This window comes from Somniosus microcephalus, chromosome 25 (assembly GCF_052327205.1).
Source record: "Somniosus microcephalus isolate GS21.2 chromosome 25, FLI_Smic_1.0, whole genome shotgun sequence".
Classification (NCBI taxonomy): Eukaryota; Metazoa; Chordata; class Chondrichthyes; order Squaliformes; family Somniosidae; genus Somniosus; species Somniosus microcephalus.
The window spans coordinates 26,430,115-26,453,435 of record NC_141011.1 but is presented as its reverse complement, the minus strand read 5'-3'; the positions used below and the strand labels follow the sequence as shown (position 1 = coordinate 26,453,435).

At 42.5% G+C, this 23,321-nt stretch overlaps 1 protein-coding gene across 3 annotated transcripts in view; it reads right to left on the bottom strand.

The window, feature by feature from the left end:
• Nucleotides 1–1,311: 1,311 nt before the first annotated feature.
• The window catches only part of LOC147100557 (PR domain zinc finger protein 2-like), a 176,181-nt gene continuing 154,171 nt past the window's right edge, over nucleotides 1,312–23,321 (bottom strand). The window contains exons 7-9 of one of the 3 annotated variants that reach the window (XM_085966927.1): nucleotides 21,871–21,981; nucleotides 5,741–9,693; nucleotides 1,312–2,625 (exon numbers count right to left, since the gene is read on the bottom strand). In XM_085966927.1, the coding sequence (XP_085823053.1) occupies nucleotides 2,599–2,625; nucleotides 5,741–9,693; nucleotides 21,871–21,981 (4,091 nt within the window). In that variant the 3' untranslated portion in view covers nucleotides 1,312–2,598. The remainder of the gene's footprint in view (nucleotides 2,626–5,740; nucleotides 9,694–21,870; nucleotides 21,982–23,321) is intronic. The other 2 variants (XM_085966929.1, XM_085966928.1) reach the window with 2 other exon arrangements.

Genomic DNA, 23,321 nt, shown 5'->3' with positions numbered 1-23,321 from the left:
TAGCTTAGCAACAGCTTCAGCGAGACCTTGCAGAGCCTGACTGGTAAAAAAAAAAGCAATGAAAAGAAAAAAAACCTAAACGGCTCCTGATTTTTGCCAGTGGCTCGAGCATTCCGGACAGTTAACCTCCAAAGTTTCCTGTAACATGATTGTAACCCTTTCAAGCTAAACACTAGCTATAAGGGACCTTCATTTTTCTCTGCTGAAATCTTTCACTAATCATTTTTTTCATTTGGCCATTCAAATATTTGCAGAAAACTGCACAGATTTGGGGACTAAGTGCAAAGGAGGTGAAGATACACATCGTCCTTAATAAAATACTGGTAAACAACAGCGATCCCTTGGCATGTGAAAGAAAGGATGGGTTATGTTTTGTGTGTAGAGCCATCGTAGAACTTGCCTGGGTGATAGCTTGCTCCTCTGGTGAAACATCTGGTGAAAGCTGCTCGCAGAGGCATTTATTCAAGCAAATCAAAGTACAGTAAACGCTTCCGTATCCGGCACCGACGGGACCGGGATGGTGCCGGTTGATTAAAAATTCCGGATAACAGAGAGGTAGGCAATTTTTAACAAAAAAAATTAAAACCAGTGACTAACTCGGCCACCGTGGGAAACTCGGAAAAACGAAAAATGGATGGGTTCGGCAAGATTACCGGCTATCTATTTTGCCGGTTATTAAAGAATTCCGGTTAATTAGGTGCCATTTAAATGAGAGTTTACTGTAATATGGAAGATTACATAGTGAAAATACCCCACAATTTGTATTCAATCAAAGCCTTCCATTCTAGTCAGCAATTTAGAATCAATCATTTGATGGGGAAATTAAGAACTTTACCCTGCTGTACCCAACTGAGAAGAGTTTGATGGGGCAGTGTAGAAGGAACTTTACACCACATCTAATCTGTTTGATGCCTGACCTGGCAGTGCTTGATGCAGCAGTGTAGAGCAAGCTTTACTTTGTACCTAACTGTGCTGTGTACATGACCTGGGAGTGCTTGATGGGGCAATTTAGAGAGCGCTTTACTCTAACTAAACCATATTGTACCTTGACCTGGGAGTACCATTGGATTGGTCAACATTTCATAGCACACACACAAATATTGTGTGTATATATGATTTTTAAATCAGGTTACTTATAGATGGAGGACCAGAAACCCTTATTAAAAATTTTTATTTTTGCTGATAAACCCATTTTTAGTGATGTAACGATATTACTGTCTCTTTTGGGGGGGGGAAGAGTTTTCCAGATTTCCACGACCGTTTTGTGTAAAAAAAAAGTGCAAGACACATCAAGACATAGAGCAACAGCAATCTGGTTACAGAAACGTTCTACACATTTATTCTCACAGCCCAAATTAAAATAAACCAAAAAAATGAAAATTAACAATGCAATGAAGGAATCACATACATCAGACACTGTTGCCTGAAAACACAATTTAAATAATTTTAAATATATCCTATGTTATTTAATTACTACAAACACTTCATACAATTTTTATTTCAACAAAGTCCCCACAAAAAAGAAACATAACAAAACAGGAATGGTTTTGAGAGTGGGAGAGCTAAAGTGGCGTGGACTTCGCAAAAGAAGTTGATTACAAATTTTATTTTTTAAAGAGGTAGATCACTTTTAAGTCGAGAACAGAAATGGGTTGTGTGAAAAATAGTATATTCCCCCCCCCCCTTCAAGTCTAAAATTCATCCAAAAAATTACAGTAGAAAGTGAAAAAGAGTCTCGAGAGGAAGAGATGGCTTCCTCGGAGTTAAAGGGGAAAAGAAGTGGGGTGGGGAATAAAGCGGAAAAAAAAAATTCACCATTTAAAGCCCAGGAAAAAAAACCTGCAGCAGTGTTTCTGGGCATGGGACCCGGTGAAGACCATTTTAGTAGCAGTCCTGTGCAACGCAGTCAGTCTGTTATTCTAGGTGCACCTGCCATACAAAAAAGTATCGGAACAATTTTACAGTGGGAAAGAGGGAGGAGTTGGGTGCAGAGAGATAGCCTCGCACTAACATTCTCCCTTTAGACCTCAACAGCAAAAATAACAAATCTTATCAAACTGGATTCCCTTCCCCCCCCCCAAAAAAGTACATTAGAAACAACAGACAGGACCGAATTCCAGGTCAGTTCAGTGACTACTGTCCCTGCTATTGCAAAAGGATGCTTCTTAATGAAGACTCATACTTCCAATTGTTGCTTAGGTGACCATGCACAGCCTCTAGCCTGATGCGGTTTTTTTTTTTTTTTAATTTCCCAATTCACAAAGTGCATGCCAGATACTTTTTTGCCCCCCTCCCCCACCCCAGAATCTTGTCATTTCTCATAATCCCAGACAGGCCGCACATTCGTGAAGGATCCGGTGCTTAGAAACGCAGCGTTGAAACTTTTCTTTAACGCATCCTGCCTGCAGATGTTTGCATCAGCTCATTGGAAGATCTGCCTGAAGCAAACGACGGGAAACATGACAGAACATCAGGTTTCTTGGGTGTCTTTCAATCCGGTATGACCAATTTCTTAGACCCATTTGAATGGCAGTCTAGGTTCAAAATCTTATTTTCAGGTCAGTCATGAAAAGACAAAGAGAAAGAGAAACAAGGATGTTACCTCACCATCTTCATTGGAGAAACCTGAAAATTAAAAACAAAAGTTACACATTTGTTTTAAGCTTTCACCTTCTTGTGCTGTTCAACAACTTCTTTTACTATTTTCCACTATAATAAGACCAGAGATCTTCTGAAAGCTTTTTGAACAAGGCTTTGCAGCTATAGTCTATCATTCTGCAGGATGGGATTATGTAAAAAATCAGATTCTCTGTGTCACAAGAACTTGACTGGCAATGCCATGTTGCTGTATTCAGTTCCGAACACCAGATGCCCTCAGTGATCTACTGAAATAGTAAAGATTCCCTCCCCGAACACCCGCAGCAACTACAACATCAGACGCACAACTCATTCCCCTTCCCAAACCCTGAAGCAGACTGCTAAATTCTACTGGCTTCCATTTTCCCCAAGGGACATCCTTTTGGTCCCTAACCAGCAGGTGACATTGTTTTGTGTTTACTCTGTAGCAGGGTCACTTCTGAACTACAGGGATACCAGTGGACTGATACAGTACCCAACAGGATGCAATTTATTATACCCAATCACACTATCTGTAGTATATATTGAGGTAACACCTTTACAAGTGTTACCTTAAGAATTGGGATGTTGGGGGAGCGGTGGTAGGAAGACAAAGGATTCTAACAATGCCCATGAGTCTTCTAAATGTAAAACATAAGGGAGCAAAACTAGACAAGACAATTGTTACAAATTTTGGGGTTTTACACCAGATATTCCCTTCGATTCAGTGTTACTGGTAACTCCCATAAGTAGACCTTGATCTATAGTACACCTTTGCTGTCCAATATCTAGACTAATCCTACTCACTCTCCGTACCCTTTAATGACCCTCTTTATCAAGCAACTATCTAATTCCCTTTTTTTTTTTAAATGATCTCTACTTCAACAACCCTTTGTGTAGAGAATTTTGCACTCTAACTATCCAGTGAAGGAACATTTCCTAACTTTACATTTAATTCTTAGTGATCATCATAAAGTTATGCCCTCTTGTTACGGTCTGTCTCGCTGACCAGTGGAAACAATGACTATCATAGTCCTCTCCTTAACCTTATGAACTCCAATGAAAAAAATGCTAATTTCGCAAGTCTCACCACAACCATAAGCCCTCATCTCTAGTAGCATCCTAGTGAATCTATGCTCCACCTTTTCTATTGCTTTTATATCATTCCTATAATAGGGTTCCCAAAACTACATAAAATACCCCAACTATGGCATAACTAAAGTCTTGTGCAAATTCAACATTACTTCCTGGCTTTTTGTACGTCAAACCTCAGGGGAAAATGCAGGGATTTTGCCTGTTTTTTTTTATGTCCTTATTTATCCCCACACCTTTAAGACCTGTGTATCTCCTTTTGCTCCTCCATTTAAAATATTACAATTTAAGGTCAGTTTTCTTTCCATAGTTTCACTTTAAAAGCACATTCTCTTCAATTTTTTTTCTACATCGAACTGCATCTGCCACTTTAGTCCATCCTGCTAGCACATCCTTCTGTAGTCTTTCACAATCTTCATCACGATTTGCTAACCATCTAATTTAGCTCATCATTAAATTTTGATATTGTTCCCTCAATTCTTGTCCAGTCCAGATCATTCATGTATATAATGAATAAGAGTAGCTCCAATAGAGACCATTGTGGAACACCATTCACATCTTTCTAGTGTGAGAAACTTCATTTTACCTCTAACCTTTGCTTTCTGTACTTCAACCATCTCTATCCATTTGGATACACCGCCCATAATTCCATCTGCCATTATCTTTGCTGCAAGTCTTGTTTAAAAATAATGTATATACAAACCACATTCCTTTATTTATCTTCTTCAGTATTTCTTCAAAGAATTTTGTAAAGGTGGTCAAGTATGACCTGCCATTGATCCATGCTGAAGGGCCCCGATTAACATGTGTCTCTCTGTTTTACAGACTCTGGTAGTTTACCAACAACTGTAACCGACATAATTTTCTGGGTTATCTCGGTCTCTTTTTTGGACGAGGAGTGACACTTTTGCCACAACTTTCCTTTCCACAGAAGTGTGGAAAATTATAGCTCGAGCCTTTACTTCTTCCCCAGCTTCCCTCAGGATCCACAGATGTAAACCATCATGTCCTGGTAATTTGCCTACCTTAAGTTTGAGTAATTTCCTCGTACCATTTCATTTTGAAAAATAACCGCCACTAACTTTTATAAACCTACCTTTGGTGGTTCTCAATGTAGTCTCAATATCCACCTGCTCAAAACTGAGGCAAAGTATTTATTTAGTATCTCTGCCAGTGCCTTAAGCTCACCTTCATGTCTTAACGGCCCTGTCCCTATCTTGACTATCTTCCTGCTACTAATTTTCCTACAGGCAGATGAACATGTTATTTACTTACCGATACGGTCAATTTAAAAGTACTATTGGCTTTGAACAATGTTTCACTACTGAAAATGACATCCATAACCAAACTAATTTAGCACTGCAATTAGATTGGAGGCCCTTGTTACGTAGAATATACAAAGAAAAGCAACAAAGAATGTTTAATCAACCATAGTGAGTGGGCATGGGGTTACTACACGTTTGAGGACATCGTTGCTGGTTTTAGCAAGAGGCTAAACCAAGTACAGTTCTTGGTGCACTGCAAGTCAATCTCCAGACTTTGACAAAACTATTCAAGGTAGGGAACATTTCTTTCCCTGATATTCCCACTGGGAATAATCGGTCATTGTTTTGTAAGATTCTTTTAAAAATTCTCCTCAATTTTGCAACGTTACCCAAAATTAGCATTGCCTCTCTCCCCCCGCCCCCTTTCCAAATTCTCCACAGGAAGGTGGCTGAACCTCAAAATACACCTTTCAGAAGGAAAAGTGACTTTGTGCGGATTATTTCAACCAGTTTCCACCCACCACCTTCCCACAGTGGTCAGGAGGGAAGAAGGGGAGGAGGATGATCCCTTTCCCACTGTGATACTAAACACAACAGGGTAGATGGACTAAAATTATAAACTTGTTTATAAAGAAAGGAATCTATGACTTATGTACACAGAGCAAATCCTGCCCCCAAGAGCATGTGATTCATCTGTTCAAACCCCTACAGCAACAAGGAAGTTAGGCAGACACAGTTTGAGAATTAAATGATCATCTGTAATTTACCTGAACATCCTCTGAAGATGATCCCTGGTTTTCCTGGTCATCTTCCATCTCACTATCGTTGCCATCAGTAACTGCAGGAGCCCCGCTTCGTGTAACAGCGCCTGCTCGAGTTTCCTTTGTTTTCCCCATGTACCTCTCTGATCTTTTTTGCTTGATTATATTTGTTTTCCTCTGCCAAACGACCTTCTTATTCTTCATTCGGAGGTACAGCCTTGGCGAAGTCATGCCAGAGGTGGCAGAAGACCGCTGCCTGGGATCGGATTTTAACCTCTTTCCCTCGGCCGGCGATACTTTAGCTGATCTTACTGGACTTGTAGTCCTGGAGGCAATAGGTGATGTGCTCGGCTTCTTTGATTTTACTGGTGGTACTGACCTCATTCGCTGCTGCAACCTTGGTGCTGAAGACACAGACTCGGCTTGCAAGGGTCCCAACATTCTTCCTCTTCTTTTGCCCAAGAGAACCGGTGTACTTTGCAGCTTGATTTCAGTGTCTGCAGTCCTCCTGCGTTGGCCAGCTCCCTTCTCGCTGCTGGCAGGGGAGTGAGAGCTCGACCCTTTGGCAGGAGGGGATGCTGGTTTCTTGGGGCAACTGTACGTTACGTGTTTGTTCAGGCTTCCTAGGTAAGTGAATTCTTTCTCACAGTAAGGGCAATTGTGGCTTTCAGAGCTCCTGCTTTTCAATATGGCCTTCTCTTTGGCAGATGATCGGTTTTTCTGCGAGATTGCCTTCTGCACCAATTTGTTCCTTTTATTCTTCAGAACATTCATTTTGATCTTGTTCATGGTCACTTTTGGCTTGGTCTCCACTTCAAAATTAAGCCTTTTTGGCTGCCCCATTCTCCGGATGGTGTTCTGCCTGATTGGCTCTGCAGCAATCGCCCCATTTTTCTTCCACATTTTCTTTTTCAGCGGGATTGCATTCTTCTTTGGGGTGTAGCGTTTCTTGTCACTGGCGGACGCACACGCCAAGATATGCTTGTGCAGTGCGGGCATGTTATCAAAGCTCTTGCCGCATTTCGTACAGTGGATGGCTGTGCTAAAGGTCTGAGGGATATTGTGCGTGGTAAAGTTTACAGCCGATGACACGGCACTGGCAGGATTACGGTTATGATATTGAAACGGAGGGGGCTTGAAGCTCGGGTAACGTTGATTGAGACCCATACGGACATCGGGGCCTTTTGGCTTTATCCCTGATGCCATTACCTTTATTGTAGTATACAGTTCCTCTGTCAAGTCATTAGAATCATCATCTTCTTCTTCCTCCACGTCCTGAGGTGGTGATGCAGAACTTTCTTCTACAGACTGGCTTGGACAGCTGGTGGCTTTGTCTGGGTCAGTGAAATTTTGAGGTCTCAGCATTCCATTTTCCAGCTCTATATGCTTGCACTGCTGGTCGGGATGTAGGTCATGCTGATGATGTTGCAAATTGCAAAGGAATGCAAACTCCTTTTTGCAGACAGAGCACACAAAAATCTTGCCCACCCCGTGCAGAGACGACCGGTGCTCAGACAATGCGCTGGCCTCTTTGAACAGCTGCACACAAAACTCACATTTGATGGGCCATTCTTCAGCATGAATCAACAAATGCTGGGTGAGATCCTTGATGGAAAGGAAAGGAGTTTCACAGACATTGCACTGGAAGCTTTTGGTGAATGTTGGTTCAGGTTTCTCCTCTTGCACTGAAGGTTGAGAATTTTCTGTACTCTCCTGATCTTCAACAGAGTTTTCAATGAGCATTTCTTGGGGGGATTCTGGTTCAATCGTGGGTGGAAGGATATTGTTCATTTCTTGTTCGCTATCTGTGTCTGGATAGCCATCGTCTTTAACTTCTTCCTTAATGTTTATGCTGACTGGCGACAAAGCAGGAGTTGCTGACTGCAGAACTTGGGTCACTGACTCTGGAAGGGGTGAAGGTACAGAGAGGACAGGAGGTGGGGGAGAAGGAGCAGGGGTTGTGACCAAAGCTGGGGTTGTGTCCGAAGTTGGGGTTGTGTCAGGATAAGGAGGTGCCTCTACCTCCAGACATGGCTGAGGACTGCAATCTGAATCTTGTTTATCCACCATCGTTAGATCTGTGCCATTGTACTCGTTCATAAGTACCTTCTCCAACATAGAGGTTGTGGGTTTCTTCTTTTTACTGCTGCATGAGGCTTGAGCACCAACACTCCCCATTTCCTCTTTGACTTCATTGTCACTGCACAACTTCTTATGCAAGCTCAAGTCTAAGATGGCTACTCCAGGCCCTTCCACTTCCATTTTTATATCAGGTTGTAGTTTGATACCACTAGATAGATCCAGAGGCTGGTGGGTGCATAGATTAACTAGAGGCCGGCTCGGTGCGTATTCCTTAGAAGCTGTTATTTTGCACATTTCAAGGCTCATTGGGCTGAGAGTTTCATCTCGGCTGGAGAGACTCCAGGCAGGTGAGCTACTCTGGCTTTCAATTTTTGGTGCTTTTAGTCCAGGTAAACTTTCATTCCACAGACGTATAAAATCAGTGTCCTTTCCCGTGCTGCTTAGCGCTGGACTATGCTGTGGAGAATTTGGCGGTGAACTGGTTCTCCTCTTGAATCGGCCAAATCCCATTGTTGCTGCAGTTGATGTTGAAGGGCCAACTGAGCCATCTGGAAACAGAGCTGACCTGGGCGAGTTATTTTCTTGTATCTGAAGAAGCTGTTTAAGCTTTGAAGATAAGATACTTTTCTCCTGATGCATACTTAAATTGTTGGTGGTCTGACCCGGAAGAGAGAGACCACAAAACGGGGAGACAACTGGGGATATAGTTTCGACGCCTAACTCAGTTTTAGTCTTTGGAAATGGAGGAGGGCTGGTGGTTCGCCTTCTTTTAGGACCTTTCAACTCACTGTCCGTTGGTTCCTTTAGAAGAGAGTGGGTTACTGGAACTTGTGTTGTGGTTTTAAGGTTCTGAGGAGATTCATCAGTCACTGAATACAGCACAGAAGGCAGTCCATATGGATTCGTGCAAGTGGTGTCAACTTCAATCACCTCACAGTTGCTGGTGCTGCTGTTTGACTCAATTTTCCCATCAATGTAGAAGTTCAAGTTTTCAGAGATGTTACTGGAAACGTCCATGATGTACGCTTGACACTCATCAGTCTCCTCATCCTCCTCTTCGTCTTCTGTTTCCGTGCTTGTAATGTGAAGCCCAGCAGAAGCCCTGGTTTGGTCTGATGTTAGATCCTGCTCCTCCGCAGAGCCCTTCCGTCTCATTCGAATGCCTTTAGCCAAGAGTTGACGCTCATGGATACGGCGCTGGTGCCGACGCAAGTTTGTGTAGGAACCAAAAGTCTTTTTGCACAATTTGCATGGGTGCTGGATTTTTGGTTCACAGCTCTTTATGACAGAACTGTCCAGCTTTGGGGCTGTTGCCTCAGAATCTGTTGTCTTATAATTTTCCAGAGCCATAGGACTTTCCAGTCTAGTTGAAGAATCAATGCTGATGTCAATTGCTGTTTTATCAAAATCAAAATCATCCTTTTGGTGCTGTCCAGCCACGTTCATTTTCAAGGTGGGCTTTTTCTTAGGCCCAGCCTCATGGCGTCGCTCATGCCGCCTCATGTTGATGTGGGTGCCAAAGGCTTTACCACAATACCTGCATTTGAACGTGAATCCTTCTGTCGATATGTGGATGTGCTGGTGACGTTCCAGACCTTGCTTTGTGGTAAACCTGCGCTCACAATTTTTACAGGGAAACATGTGGGTTTCTTCAATGTCTCCCATTCCATTCTGATCTCCTTTTGATTTCTGCTTCAGGGATTTAACAGAAATTTTCTTTTTGGGGAGATTCTCAATAGAATTCTTTTCTTCGGGCATTGTTTCTGCCTCAAGGGACATTTGGGTATCCTTTGGCTGAGGCAGAACCTTCTGTGTCACTATTTGGTGAACCACTACTCTCTGTTCTGGTGAGGCACAAGGTTCATCCTTCTTAGAACCTAATTAAAAGAATACAATTACTAAAAGGCAAGATTTACATTACTACTTTAGCATTAATCCATTACATATACATTTATACAATTGCAATTCTATTCCAGCAAAATGAAAACTAGCCAATGTGATTAATCAATTTGTTTAAGCACCGACAGCGATGCAGATCCAATTCCTCACTCCAGTGTTGCAGAAAGGCTCCGAGTGGAAGCTAGATGCTCCACCACAAGGAGGAAACAGTATCAATGGATCACTCATGCCGTCTTCAGGCCAGAATAAGAGCGATACAGAAAGAGCCTATGAGCAGGGAATCATCCCAGTCACTTGACATGTATGTAGCATGTGCCCTGTGGACCACGAAAAAAAAATGGATGTGGGAAGAGTAATTAAGAGGGCAGCATCATTTCCAAAAGATGTTTTGCTCTTTTTTTTTTATAAAAGCATTCCACCTTCAAGAGCGTGTTTGCTCTCAGTGATTACTACAGATCTTCACAGGTGTCCCAATAGCCCCACAAGTTTCTTCAGTGTTCAATCCCACTTACCTGTAACATACCAATTCTTTCTTTCCAAAAGTGAAAGAATCAAATTTAATTTTTTGACCAAAATATAATTTCCCATCAATTTCAGCTTGTATTAAGTAACATTTCCACTTGCCTTTATAGGGGTATATGTGGAACAGAATAGGTTTATCCTGAGCACCAATTCAAAACCAAGTCAAGCGGACATAATATAAACTGGGAAAAGGCAAGTTCAAAACTTGTCAGGAAATACTTCTTCACACAAGAACTGACCAATACCAGGTAAGGCAGTAGAGGCAAAACTGTGCAGATGTTCAAAAAGAAGTTAAATGCTATAATGGAGGGAATTATAAGTATTTCTGCGAAACAATGAACGAGATCAGCCAAACTGCCTTCTTGATCTGTGCTCATCATAGAATGGTTACAGCACGGAAGGCGGCCATTCGGCCCGTGCCGGCTCTCTGCAAGAGCATTTCAGCTAGTCCCACTCCCCCGCCCTGTCCCCGTAGCCCTGCAAATTTTTCTCCTTCAGGTACTTATCCAACTCCTTTTTGAAAACCGCGATGGAGTCCGCCTCCACCACCCTTTCAGGCAGTGCATTCCAGATCCTAACCACTCACTGCGTAAAAAGATTTTTCCTCATGGCGCCTTTGGTTCTTTTGCCAATCACCTTAAATCTGTCCCCTCTGGTTCTCGACCCTTATGCCAAGGAGAACAATTTCTCTCTATCTACTCTATCCAGACCCCTCATGATTTTGAACACCTCTGTCAAATCTTCTCTCTTCTCTAAGGAGAACAACCCCAGCTTCTCCAGTTTATCCACGTAACTGAAGTTCCTCATCCCTGGAATCATTCTCATAAATCTTTTCTGCACCCTCTCCAAGACCTTCACATCCTTCCTAAAGCGCGGTGCCCAGAATTGGACACAATACTGCAGTTGAGGCTGAACCAGTGTTTTATACAGGTTCATCATAATTTCCAGACTTTTGTACTCTATACCTCTACTCATGAAGCCCAGGATCCTGTAAGCTTTTTTAACTGCTTTCTCAACCTGCCCTGCCACTTTCAACGATTTGTGCACATATACCCCCAGGTCTCTCTGTTCATGCACCCGCTTTAGGATTGTACCCTTTAGTTTATATTTCCTCTCCGCATTCTTTCTACCAAAATGTATCACTTCGCACTTTTCTGCATTACATTTCATCTGTCATGTGTCCGCCCATTCCACCAGCCTGTCTCTGTTCTCTTGAAGTCCATCACTATCCTTCTCACTATACTTCCAAGTTTTGTGTCATCTGCAAAGTTTGAAATTTTGCCCTGTACACCCACATCCAAGTCTTTAATATACATCAAGAAAACCAGTGGTCCTAGAACCAATCCCTGGGGAACACCACTGTATACCTTCCTCCAGTCCGAAAAACAACTGTTCACCACTACTCTCTGTTTCCTGTCACTTAGCCAATTTCATATCCATTCCCTGCCACTGTGTCAAACGCCTTTTGGAAATCCATGTACACCACGTCAACTGCATTGCCCTCATCAACCCTCTCTGTAATCTCATCAAAAAACGCTTATCAAGTTGGTTAAACACGATTTGCCTTTAACAAATCCGTGCTGGCTTTCCTTAATTAATCCACACTTGTCCAAGTGACTGTTAATTTTGTCCCTGATTATTGTTTCTAAAAGCTTCCCCACTAGAGGTTAAACTGACTGGCCTGTAATTGCTGGGTTTATCCTTACACCCTTTTTTGAACAAGGGTGTAACATTTGCAATTCTCCAGTCCTCTGGCACCACCCCCAAATCCAAGGAGGATTGGAAGATTATGGCCAGTACCTCCGCGATTTGTTCCTTCACTTCCCTCAGCGACCTAGGATGCATCCCACCTGGTCCTGGAGATTTATCTACTTTAAGTACAGCCGGCCTTTCCAGTACTTCCTCTATCAATCAATTTTTATCCCATCTAATATCTCCTCTACCTCCTCCTATGCCAATATCTATGGCAGCATCTTCTTCCTTGGTGAAGACAGATGCAAAGTACTCATTTAACACCTCAGCCATACCCACTGCCTCCATGCGTAGGTCTCCATTTTGGTCCCTAATCGGCCCCACCCCACCTCTTACTATCCGTTTACTATTTATATGCCTATAGAAGACTTTTGGGTTACCTTTTATGTTAGCTGCCATTATATTCTCATAGCCTCTCTTTGCCCGTCTTATTTTCTTTTTCACTTCTCCTCTGAACTATCTATATTTAGTCTGATTCTCAGGATGTATTCTCAACTGGACATCTGACATATGTGCTCTTTTTCTGCTTCATCTTACTCTCTAGCTCTTTCGTCATCCAGGGAGCTCTGACTGTAGTTGTCCTCCCTTTCCCCCTCGTGGGAATGTACCTCGACTCTACCTGAACTATTTCCTCTTTAAAGGCAGCCCATTGTTCCATTACAGTTTTGCCTGCCAATCTTCGATTCCAATTTACCCAGGCCAGAGCCTTCCTCCAATTAAGTATTTTTATTCTAGATTGCTCCCTGTCCTTTTCCATAGCTGATCTAAACCTTTTGATACTGTGATCACTGTTCCCTTAATGTTCCCCTACTGACATTTGCTGCACTTGACCCACCTCATTCCCCAGAACCAGATCCAGCAATGCCTCCTTCCTCCTTGGGCCGGAAACATACTGATCCAGAAAGTTCCCCTGAACACACTTCAGAAATTCTTCCCCCCTCTCTGCCCTTTAAACTATTACTATCTATCAGTCTATATTAGGATAGTTGAAGTCCCCCATTATCACTACTCTCTAGTTCTTGCATTTCTGCAAATTTGCTCCTCCATATCGTTCCCACTAGTTGGTGGCCTATAGAATATACCCAGTAGTGTAATGGCAGCTCTATTATTTCTGAACTCTAGCCATATAGATTCTGTCCTTGACCCCCTCCAGGACATTCTCTCTCTCCAGCACTGTAACATTCTCCTTAACCAATACTGCCACACCACCTCCAGTCTTTCCTTCCCTATCTTCCCTGAACACCTTATATTCAGGAATATTTAATACCCAATCCTACCCTTTTTTGAGCCAGGTCTCCATTAATGCCATGACATCATAGTCTCATGTGGCCATTTGCGCTGTCCAGATATACGAGGTTACAGCAAGTATGTCTCATTAAACTAGTGAAAAGTACATTTTGATTAGATACCAGAAGGAATTTCTTCACACAAATGGTGCTAAATGTTTGGCATAATCTACCAGGCAGTGCAAGAGTCACAGACTTTGGGGTTGTTCGAGTTGGATTGTGGGCTGGGTGAGTTAGAATATTAAAGACATTAGCTTTGATGGCCAATTGGCCTTGCCTCAGCCCTGGCTTGTTTATATTCTTACGAACCTTCAACAACAATCTAATTTAGCTTGTATCCAATTATGTACATTTCATTCGCGGATAACCTGGGTATATAGAGCATTGATAGTAACCAGCAAACCTATAATTAGGCAAGGCGTACACACTGGTTAAGGACATGCTGCTTCTTTCCCAACTAATACATCATCTCTCATACTATAAATCAGAGATGATGGCTAAGTATCATTATACTGGGATGAAAGGCATAATGATCTTGGTCATTCCCCTCAAGGCTTACCCTCTTTCCTTACACCGAGGACTTGGCTGGCTCCTGCAGAACTACAATGTCTGGTATTGTAGACTGCTGAATGGAAAAGACATTTAACTTGGTGAACCAAATGGTTATAGCCCAAGCATGACCACTGTAGAGTAAAGTGGTCCTGTTAATCATTGCATATTTTCAGACTTCAAAAAGATCCAGGGCTGTACATCCAAAGTATCAGTTAACCCTGCTAGCTTTATTTTGCCCTGGAGGTTACACGCTGGGAAATGATGGAATGCTGTGCGTATTCCTTGAGTGAGGTCCAAGAAGATGAGCAAGTAGAATCGTTTTTGAGAGAACCATTCAGCCTTCGAAACTCGGCAGCAATTTTGTGGGCAACAGAGGGGGAAAAAAAACCAGGACAGAAAAATTCTGGGACTGGAAGGACTCAACTAGATGTAGTAAAGTAGAGGCAAAAGCACTGATGCAAATGCTGTCATTAAGATTTCAGTAAATTTTGACAGCAGAATTTCTGTGCTATCTGTAATTGAACTACAATTATAGTAATGCAATTATAGATTCTGTCATCCCAAACTCTGTTTGCGTCTGGAGTGAGCATTTGGAGCTAACACTACTTTCAGGTACTGGTGGGTATTGGCCCGTCATTGGTGAGGCAAGCAGTAGGAGCAATTCCAGTTGAATAAAAACATTACTGCGCAACATTAAGGTGCATTGGCTTAAATGCAATTCCTCCTCCAGCAATAAGGTAGTAAAATACTGAAATACACCTAGTGACAACATTGGATAGCCATGCTGTCAGAGATTATACAAGACGGCACATGCCTCGGATTCATTCTACAAGCAGCATGTGTGATCTTCAATCTTCTGGCCAACTGGAGATCTAAGCCACAGATTCTGGGCTGTGGAAGACCCAATCTGAAGGAATGAAATTCATTTAAAATATACAGAATCAGCAGAAAACCTGTGAGGTTGACTCCAGTCTGTCAAATTAGGTAACCACACCTCCCCCTCCCCCCTGACCCTGAACACAGGGGCCCCACAAGGATGTGTGCTGAGCCCTCTCCTCTACTCCCTCTTCACCCACGACTGTGTGGCTGTTAATGGTTCCAACACCATCATCAAGTTTGCGGATGACACCACGGTAGTAGGCCAGATCACCAACAACGATGAGTCAGCCTACAGGGAGGAGGTCCAGCATCTCGTGAAGTGGTGCGCCGATAACAACCTGGCCCTTAACACCAAGAAAACAAAATAAATCATTGTGGACTTCAGGAAGTCTAAAGGCGGAAGTCACACCCCCATCCACGTCAATGGGGCTGTGGTGGAAAGGGTGGACAGCTTTAAGTTCCTCGGAGTCCACATCACGGAAGACCTCTCCTGGTCCCTCAACACCTCCTCTCTGGTGAAGAAGGCCCAGCAGCGCCTATATTTCCTAAGGAGGCTGAAGGGATGTAACCTGTCACCCCTGATCCTCTCTAACTTTTACCGCTGCACTATAGAGAGCATCCTGACAAACTGTATCACAGTATGGTATGGCAGCTGTAGCTACTATGACCGGAAAGCCCTGCAGCGGGTAGTCAAAACTGCCCAACGCATTACCGGCACCCGGTTACCGACCATAGAGCACATATACCAGAAACGCTGTCTACGGAGGTCACGGTCCATCATCAAAGACCCTACCCACCCCAGCCACAGTCTGTTCGCCCTCCTGCCATCTGGGAGACGCTACAGATGCATTCGCACCCGTACGACCAGATTTAGGAACAGCTTCTTTCCCAGGGCTGTCATCCTACTGAACTCCACAAATAAACTCTAAAGCCTGCACATCTGCCAATGCACTTTATTATGGTTATATTTATGTTAATATACTACAAGCCAAATGTATGTTGAATGTTTAAATGTCTTAATCCAAATGTCCACTCTCGGGAGCCGCAAGCCTACATTTCGTTGTACTGCACTTGTGCACTAGCAATGACAATAAAAGTTGATTTGATTTGATTTGATGATTCACTTGCAATTTCCCCCTTTGAACATAAGAAATAGGAGTAGGAGTCGGCCATTCGGCCCATCAAGCCTGCTCCGCCATTCAATAAGATCATGGCTGATCTTCTACCTCAACTCCACTTTCCTGCCCGATCCCCATATCCCTTGATTCCCTTCATTTCCAAAAATCTATCGATCTCTGTCTTTAATACCCTCAATGACTGAGCCTCCACAGCCCTCTGGGGTAGAGAATTCCAAAGATTCACCACCCTCGGAGTGAAGAAATTTCTCCTCATCTCAGACCTAAATGGCCGACCCCTTATTCTGAGACTGTGACCCCTAGTTCTAGACTCCCCAGCCAGGGGAAACATCCTCCCTGCATCTACCCTGTCAAGCCCTGTAAGAATTTTGTATGGTTCAATTAAATCACTTCTCATTCTTCTAAACTCCAGAGAATATAGGCCTAGTCTACTCAATCTCTCCTCATAGGACAATCCCCCCCATCCCAGGAACCAGTCTGGTGAACCTTTGTTGCACTCCCTCTATGGCAAGTATATCCTTCCTTAGGTAAGGAGACCAAATCTGTACACAATACTCCAGGTGTGGTCTCACCAGGGCCCTATATAATTGCAAGAAGATATCTTTACTCTTATACTCAAATCCTCTTGTAATAAAGGCCAACATACCATTTGCTTTCCTAATTGCTTGCTGTACCTGCATGTTAACTTTCAGTGATTCGTGTACAAGGACACCCAGGTCCCTCTGAACACCAACATTTCCCAATCTCTCACCATTTAAAAAATACTCTACTTTTCTATTTTTCCTACCACATTATATTCCATTTGCCATGTTCTTGCCCACTCACTTAGCTTGTCTATATCCCCTTGAAGCCTCTTTGCATCCTCCTCACAACTTACATTCCCACCCAGCTTTGTATCATTTGCAAACTTGGATATATTACATTTAGTCCCCTCATCCAAATCATTGATATAGATTGTGAATAGCTGAGGCCCAAGCACTGATCCTTGCGGTACCCCACTAATTACAGCATACCAACATGAAAATGACCCGTTTATTCCTACGCTCTGTTATCTGTCTGTTAACCAATCCTCAATCCATGCTATTATATTACCCCCAATCCCATGAGCCCTAATTTTGTTTAGCAACCTCTTGTGTGGCACCTTATCAAGTCCCTTCTGAAAATCCAAATACACCACATCCACTGGGTCCCCCTTATCTATTCTGCTAGTTACAACCTCAAAAAACTAAGATTCATCAAACATGATTTCCCTTTCATAAATCCGTGTTGACTCTGCCCACTCCTATTATTATTTTCTAAGTGCCCTGTTACCACGTCCTTAATAATAGATTCTAGCATTTTCCCTATGACTGATGTCAGGCTAACTGTAGTTCCCCATTTTCTCTCTCCCTCCTTTCTTAAATAGCGGGGTTACATTTGCTACCTTCCAATCCACGGGAACAGTTCTAGAATCTATAGAATTTTAGAAAATGACCAACCAATGCATCCACTATCTCTATAGCCACCTCTTTCAAAACCCTAGGATGTAGGTCATCAGGTCCAGGGGATTTATCGGCTTTCAGTTCCATTAATTTCTCCAGTACTTTTTTTTTATTTTATAACTAATACTAATTTCTTTCAGTTCCACATTCTCGCTAGACCCTTGAATCTCCACTATTTCCGGGAAGTTTCTTGCGTCTTCTTCCGTGAAGACAGACACAAAGTATTTGTTTAATTTTTCTGTCATTTCCTTAATCCATTATAATTTCTCCTGTCTCAGCCTGTTAGGGACCCACATTTACTTTCACTAATCTTTTCCTTTTTACATACCTATAGAAGCTTTTACAGTCTGTTTTTATGTCTCTCACTAGTTTACTCTCATTCTATTTTCCCTTTATCACTTTCTTGGTCCTCCTTTGCTGAATTCTAAAATCCTCAGGCTTACTACTCTTTTTGGCAACATTATAATATAAGCCTCCTCCTTTGATCTAATACTATCTTTAACTTGTTAGCCACGGTTGGACCACTTTTCCTGTGGGGTTTTTGTGCCTTAAAGGAATGTATATTTGTTGTAAATTATGTATTAATTCTTTTAATGCTAGCCATTGCTTGTCTACCGTCATACCTTTTAATGTCGTTTCCCAATCTACCTTAGCCAACTCACCCCTCATACCTACGTAGTTTGCTTTGTTTAGATTTAAGACCCTAGTTTCGGATTTAACTAAATCACTTTCAAACTCAATGTAAAATTCTATCATATTATGGTCACTCATCCCTAAAGGCCCCTTCACTACAGGAAACTTTGGTTTATCCGGAGGTTGTGTGTCCGGAAACCTCGAACTAACGGCAGAAATCAGCAGCCGTTTTGGTTAGTTTTTTTTTCTTCTCCTAGCATTTTTTAAATGTTTTAAATTAACAGTCAGGCTCTGGAAAGCGTCTCTGTAGCTTAGCAACAGCTTCAGAGATGCTTCCAAGGTACGGGCCGAGTGTTTACAAGCTGTTGCTAAGCAACAGTGTTTGTTGTCAAATACGGAGATGAAAACCTCCGTATCCTTCAACATTAGCGCTGGTCTATCCGGAAGTTTTGATAGATCGGCAGCAGCTTGGTCCCGTCGGTGCCGGATATCGCGAAGTTTCCTGTACATGGTTATCAATTAACCCTCTCATTGCACAGTACTAGATCTCAAATAGCCTGCTCCCTAGTTGGTTCCTCAACATACTGATCTAGAAAACTATCTTGCATACATTCCATGAATTTGTCCTCCACACTATTACTGCAAATTTGTTTTGCCCAGTCTACCATGTAGATTAAATTCCCCCATGATTACTGTATTACCCTTGTTACATGCGCCTCTGATTTCCTGATTTATACTCTGCTCTACATTACAACTACTGTTTGGGGGCCTATAAACAACTCCCACCAATGTTTTCTTCACCTTGCTGTTTCTTAGCTCCACCCAAACTGATTCTACTTCTTGATTTTTGGAGCCAAGATCCTTTCTCTCAACTGTCTTTATCCCATCCTATCGGGGCTACCCCACCTCCTTTTCCATTTTGCCTATCTCTTCTCAAAGTCAAGTGTCCTGGAATATTTACTTCCCAACCTTGGCCACTTTGCAACCATGTCAATTTCCCAAATCAACTCCACTGGTCTTCCACCACATCTATCTGGGATTCTGCAGCATTTCAGGTAAATACGGTTACCTTTCAAACACTGCAGAGTATCTAGCTGCTTCAGATTGTAATGAGGAAGTGACTGTGACACCAGAATAGTTATTGTGACATTATGAAGAAATTACTTTACTGTAGGTCAGAAATTATCCAAAAGAATGTGCAAAAGTATCAATGTTTCTATTCACAACCACTGCAGTATATGTTAAACCTGTAGCTAGTGATTGGCAATATATGGATAGTATGAACTTCAATAGTGTAAAAAAAAGGCAGTCTCAACCTGTGCCAACAATCTTACACGCACTCCAAAGACAAACAGAACAAAAAGTTCCAGGGTCTGCACCGAGTTAGTTGACGTCAGTCAAGTCATTATATGGGCTCAAATCCCTACAGTAGAGGGGTTTCAAAAATTCAGCTGCAGTTCCTGCTGCTGTTTTCTATCCAGTAACTGCTGGTAAAAAAGTGCACGTGTAGACATTGGGCGAGGACAGGATTGAACTTGTCTGTGACGCCCTCCATCATCTAATAGTCTGTTGACATTATCTACGCTTATACACGCTACATTAGAGAGTTACTGGAGGGTTGCTGGCACCTATGGAACCAAATCCCAGTTAGTGCTTTTAGGAGAGAAAGCGAGGCAAGTGGAGGAGGAAAATAATCATGCATTTCACCGCTGCACAATGCTTGCCAAATAAAATTGGGTAGAAGATAATGAACACTGAAGAAGTACGACTCGTTCTCAGCTGGTACCATTGTAATACTGTTTCTTTAAAATGTAACTGGTTGCAGACATGCCTGTTCTCAAAGCCCATGATGGCTCGTATTACTCAATCTATTCTCTGTATTTTCCAACAATTGCAGCAATAATAGTGTAAAGGAAGTGACAATTAAGAGTACCCAGTTCTAGTAAAATGAAACTACCATTTTTCAGATACAAACAACCGACAAAGGGGTTAATCTAACAACAGTTTACCTTTGCCCCATACAACGAATAAGCAATCCAGATAAGTTAGTGATCTTAACAACAGGGCCAAAGGTCATTTTTGTGCTGCTGCTGTACAATTTAACACCCCCCAAAAAACATGCATTTCAATTTATCGTCTTGGGAATCAAAATCATTTTGTAACCATGAGATGTAATCATTGAAATTTCAGCACAGAATGAGGCCATTAAGCCAATCGTGCCGGTGGCAGTGGAACCGTCTACTCTAATCCCATTTTCCCCATAATCTTTTATATTCTTCTTTTTCAAATACTTACCCAATTCCATTTTAAATGCTACAGTATCTCACCAACCAGTGGAGACAATTTCTCACCATTTACATTCATAACCCCTTCCATAACTTTGAAAACCTCTATTTAATCCTCCCCCACCCAACACTTTAGTGAATCTTTGCTATACCCTTTTCACGGCTCCAATACTGTTCTTAAAATGTGATGCCTGGAACTGCATGCAATAATCCAACTATAGTCTAAACAATGAATCAAACAAATTCAACATCAACTCCTTGCTTTTACATTCAATGCATCTATGTAGAAAACACAGAATCTTACTTGCCTTTTTATGGCCCTTTTGTCTGCACTCCCACTCTTAAAAGTTCTTCTCAACTTGTAACATAAGAACATAAGAAGTAGGAGCAGGAGTAGACCATACGGCCCCTCGGGCCTGCTCCGCCATTCAATAGGATCATGGCTGATCCGAATCTAGACTCACGTCCACTTCCCTGCCCTCTCCCCGTAACCCCTAATTCCCTTATCTGCTAGGAAACTGTCTATCTCCGTTTTAAATTTATTTAATGTTGCAGCTTCCACAGCTCTCTGGGGTAGCAAATTCCATAGATTTACTACCCTCTGAGTGAAGAAGTTTCTCCTCATCTCAGTTTTGAAAGGGCAGCCCCTTATTCTAAGATTATGCCCCCTAGTTCTAGTCTCACCCATCAGTGGAAACACCCTCACCGCATTCACCCGATCAAGCCCCCTCACAATCTTATATGTTTCGAGAAGATCACCTCTCATTCTTCTGAACTCCAATGAGTAGAGGCCCAACCGTCTTTCCTCATACGTCAGCCCCCTCATCTCCGGAATCAACCGAGTGAACCTTCTCTGAACCGCCTCGAGAGCAAGTATATCTTTTCTTAAATATGGAAACCAAAACTGCATGCAGTATTCCAGGTGTGGCCTCACCAATACCCTGTGTAACTGCAGCAAGACTTCCCTGTTTTTATACTCTATCCCCCTTGCAATAAAAGCCAAGATTCCATTGGCCTTCCTGATCACCTGCTGCACCTGCATACTAACTTTTTGTGTTTCATGCACCAGGACCCCCAGATCCCTTTGTACTGTAGCACTTTCTCTCCATTTAGATAATAACTTGCTCTTTGATTTTTTTCTGCCAAGGTGTCCTGCCACCTTCAAAGATTTGCGTACACCCCCCCAGGTCTCTCTTTTCCTGCATCCCCTTTAAAATTGTACCATTTAGTTCATATTGCCTCTCCTCAATCTTCAAACCAAATGTATCACTTCATATTTCTCTGTGTTAAATTTCATCCGCCACGTGTCTACCCATTTCACCAGTCTGTCTATGTTCTCCTGAAGTCTGTTACTATCCAGCCTCATTGTTTACTACATCTCCTGCTGGAAAGTGTGCACGAGGACAGCGAATGAAGTCCAAATCGGGGCCAGCTGTGAGGTCCGCGATGGTCAAAGAACCCGTCAACACTCACTAAGCTCATGCATGAAGCATGGCCAGTAGGGCACGGTACCAGATGGGTATTGGCACCTGTGCAATAGTAATGCAGCAAGATTCAGCATCTTCAAGTGGAGAGAATGTGGGGGGGTTGGGGGGGGGGGAAACAGAATCTGTACATTATGTCACTCACCGCCTTTGCTTTCTCTCTCCAGTGTTGCCACAATATTGGAAGCAGCTTTGGTTTTTCCTCTTTTGAGTCCTTCCTCACTTCCCAATTTTTGCCGTCGCGCTCTCTTCCTTCCTGGAAGTACAATTATTAAAATGAAAAAAAAACCCTCAAATATAAAGTTTTTTTCATCCTTTGATTCACACCAACATTTTAATTTAGTTATTGGTGAGCACAAAGGAGGGGGGGTGGAGAGGAGGGGGGGGGGGGGGGGAAGTGTTGTCCAGAGATCAAAACAAACTTTAAGCTCTTGACCCATACCCTTTGCTCTCCCAGTTTTGATCAGCCCTAAAGGGCTCCCCTCCCACCCATACAAGTTCTGACCAAGATCCTACTCACTCAAAGCATTAATCCATCTTCCTGCGACTGGCCGGTTGTGTGTGCATTGCAGTATTTTCAACTTTTACTTGGATTTAACCGAATATATTTTTTTCTTTCCAACTCCTGCATTTTGCTGCCAGAGAATTCATTATGGCAACATTGGCTTAAAAAGAAAATGCACTACGTAGAACACAGCAGCAGCCGCCTTTTTTTTTTAAAGAGTCAATCTGACTCAGATGCTCTGGATGCTAATTTGATTGTGGGAACTACATTGCAAAAACATGGTGCAAGTTTTAATGTGACTCACTAGCAAAATGATGAATGGGGTTAGTGTTAAGTACCTGCCAACACGGCAGCCTCCACGAGTTTTGAGTAGCAGTACTGGGGCTGGGGCAGTATTCAGATCTAAAGCTTTGTGAAGAGCCTTTTATGCTATCGAGTGAATTTGTTTCTTACCTCGGCATCTCAAACTGTATTCTACAACATTATATTTGCAGAACAAACTTGTCGAACCAGTATGAACTGTCCCACCATACTGATAATCAGAATCTAAGACTTATTTATTTTCAAAGGCGTGAAAACCTTCAGCTCCCAAAATGCTGAGATATTCATGGATTTAGAAAGAAACTGGTGTCAGAATTTCACCAATTGTGATCAACCAATTACAACTCTACCAAATCACTCGTATTTTCACTTCCATTACTTCTTTTTGTGCCCATTTTCTTCCTTTCTCTCAACACAATGACTCCTTGCTGCAGTATGACTTCACAGGGCCAGTAACCCTGCAATACCTTGTCCAAGTGGTCATTCTTTACTTGAGCTTAATGTGACAGTGTTAGCAGGGTATTTGACTTCAAAGGCATCACAAACTAGTCCAATCCTATTCTCACTTAACATGCACTTTCCAGCCAGTGGCACTAAATCGGGATTAGCTAACTCAGCACAGAGTAGAGATTGATCGAGGACCTCGTGTCCAATATGTTTCGTACTACACTGTGCAGCGCCTTTACCCATTCAGCTATCTAAGAAGCAGTCCATTATGAAACCACTGACCCTAGTCGTCGGGAGACGCAGCATAAAAACATTGCTACAGC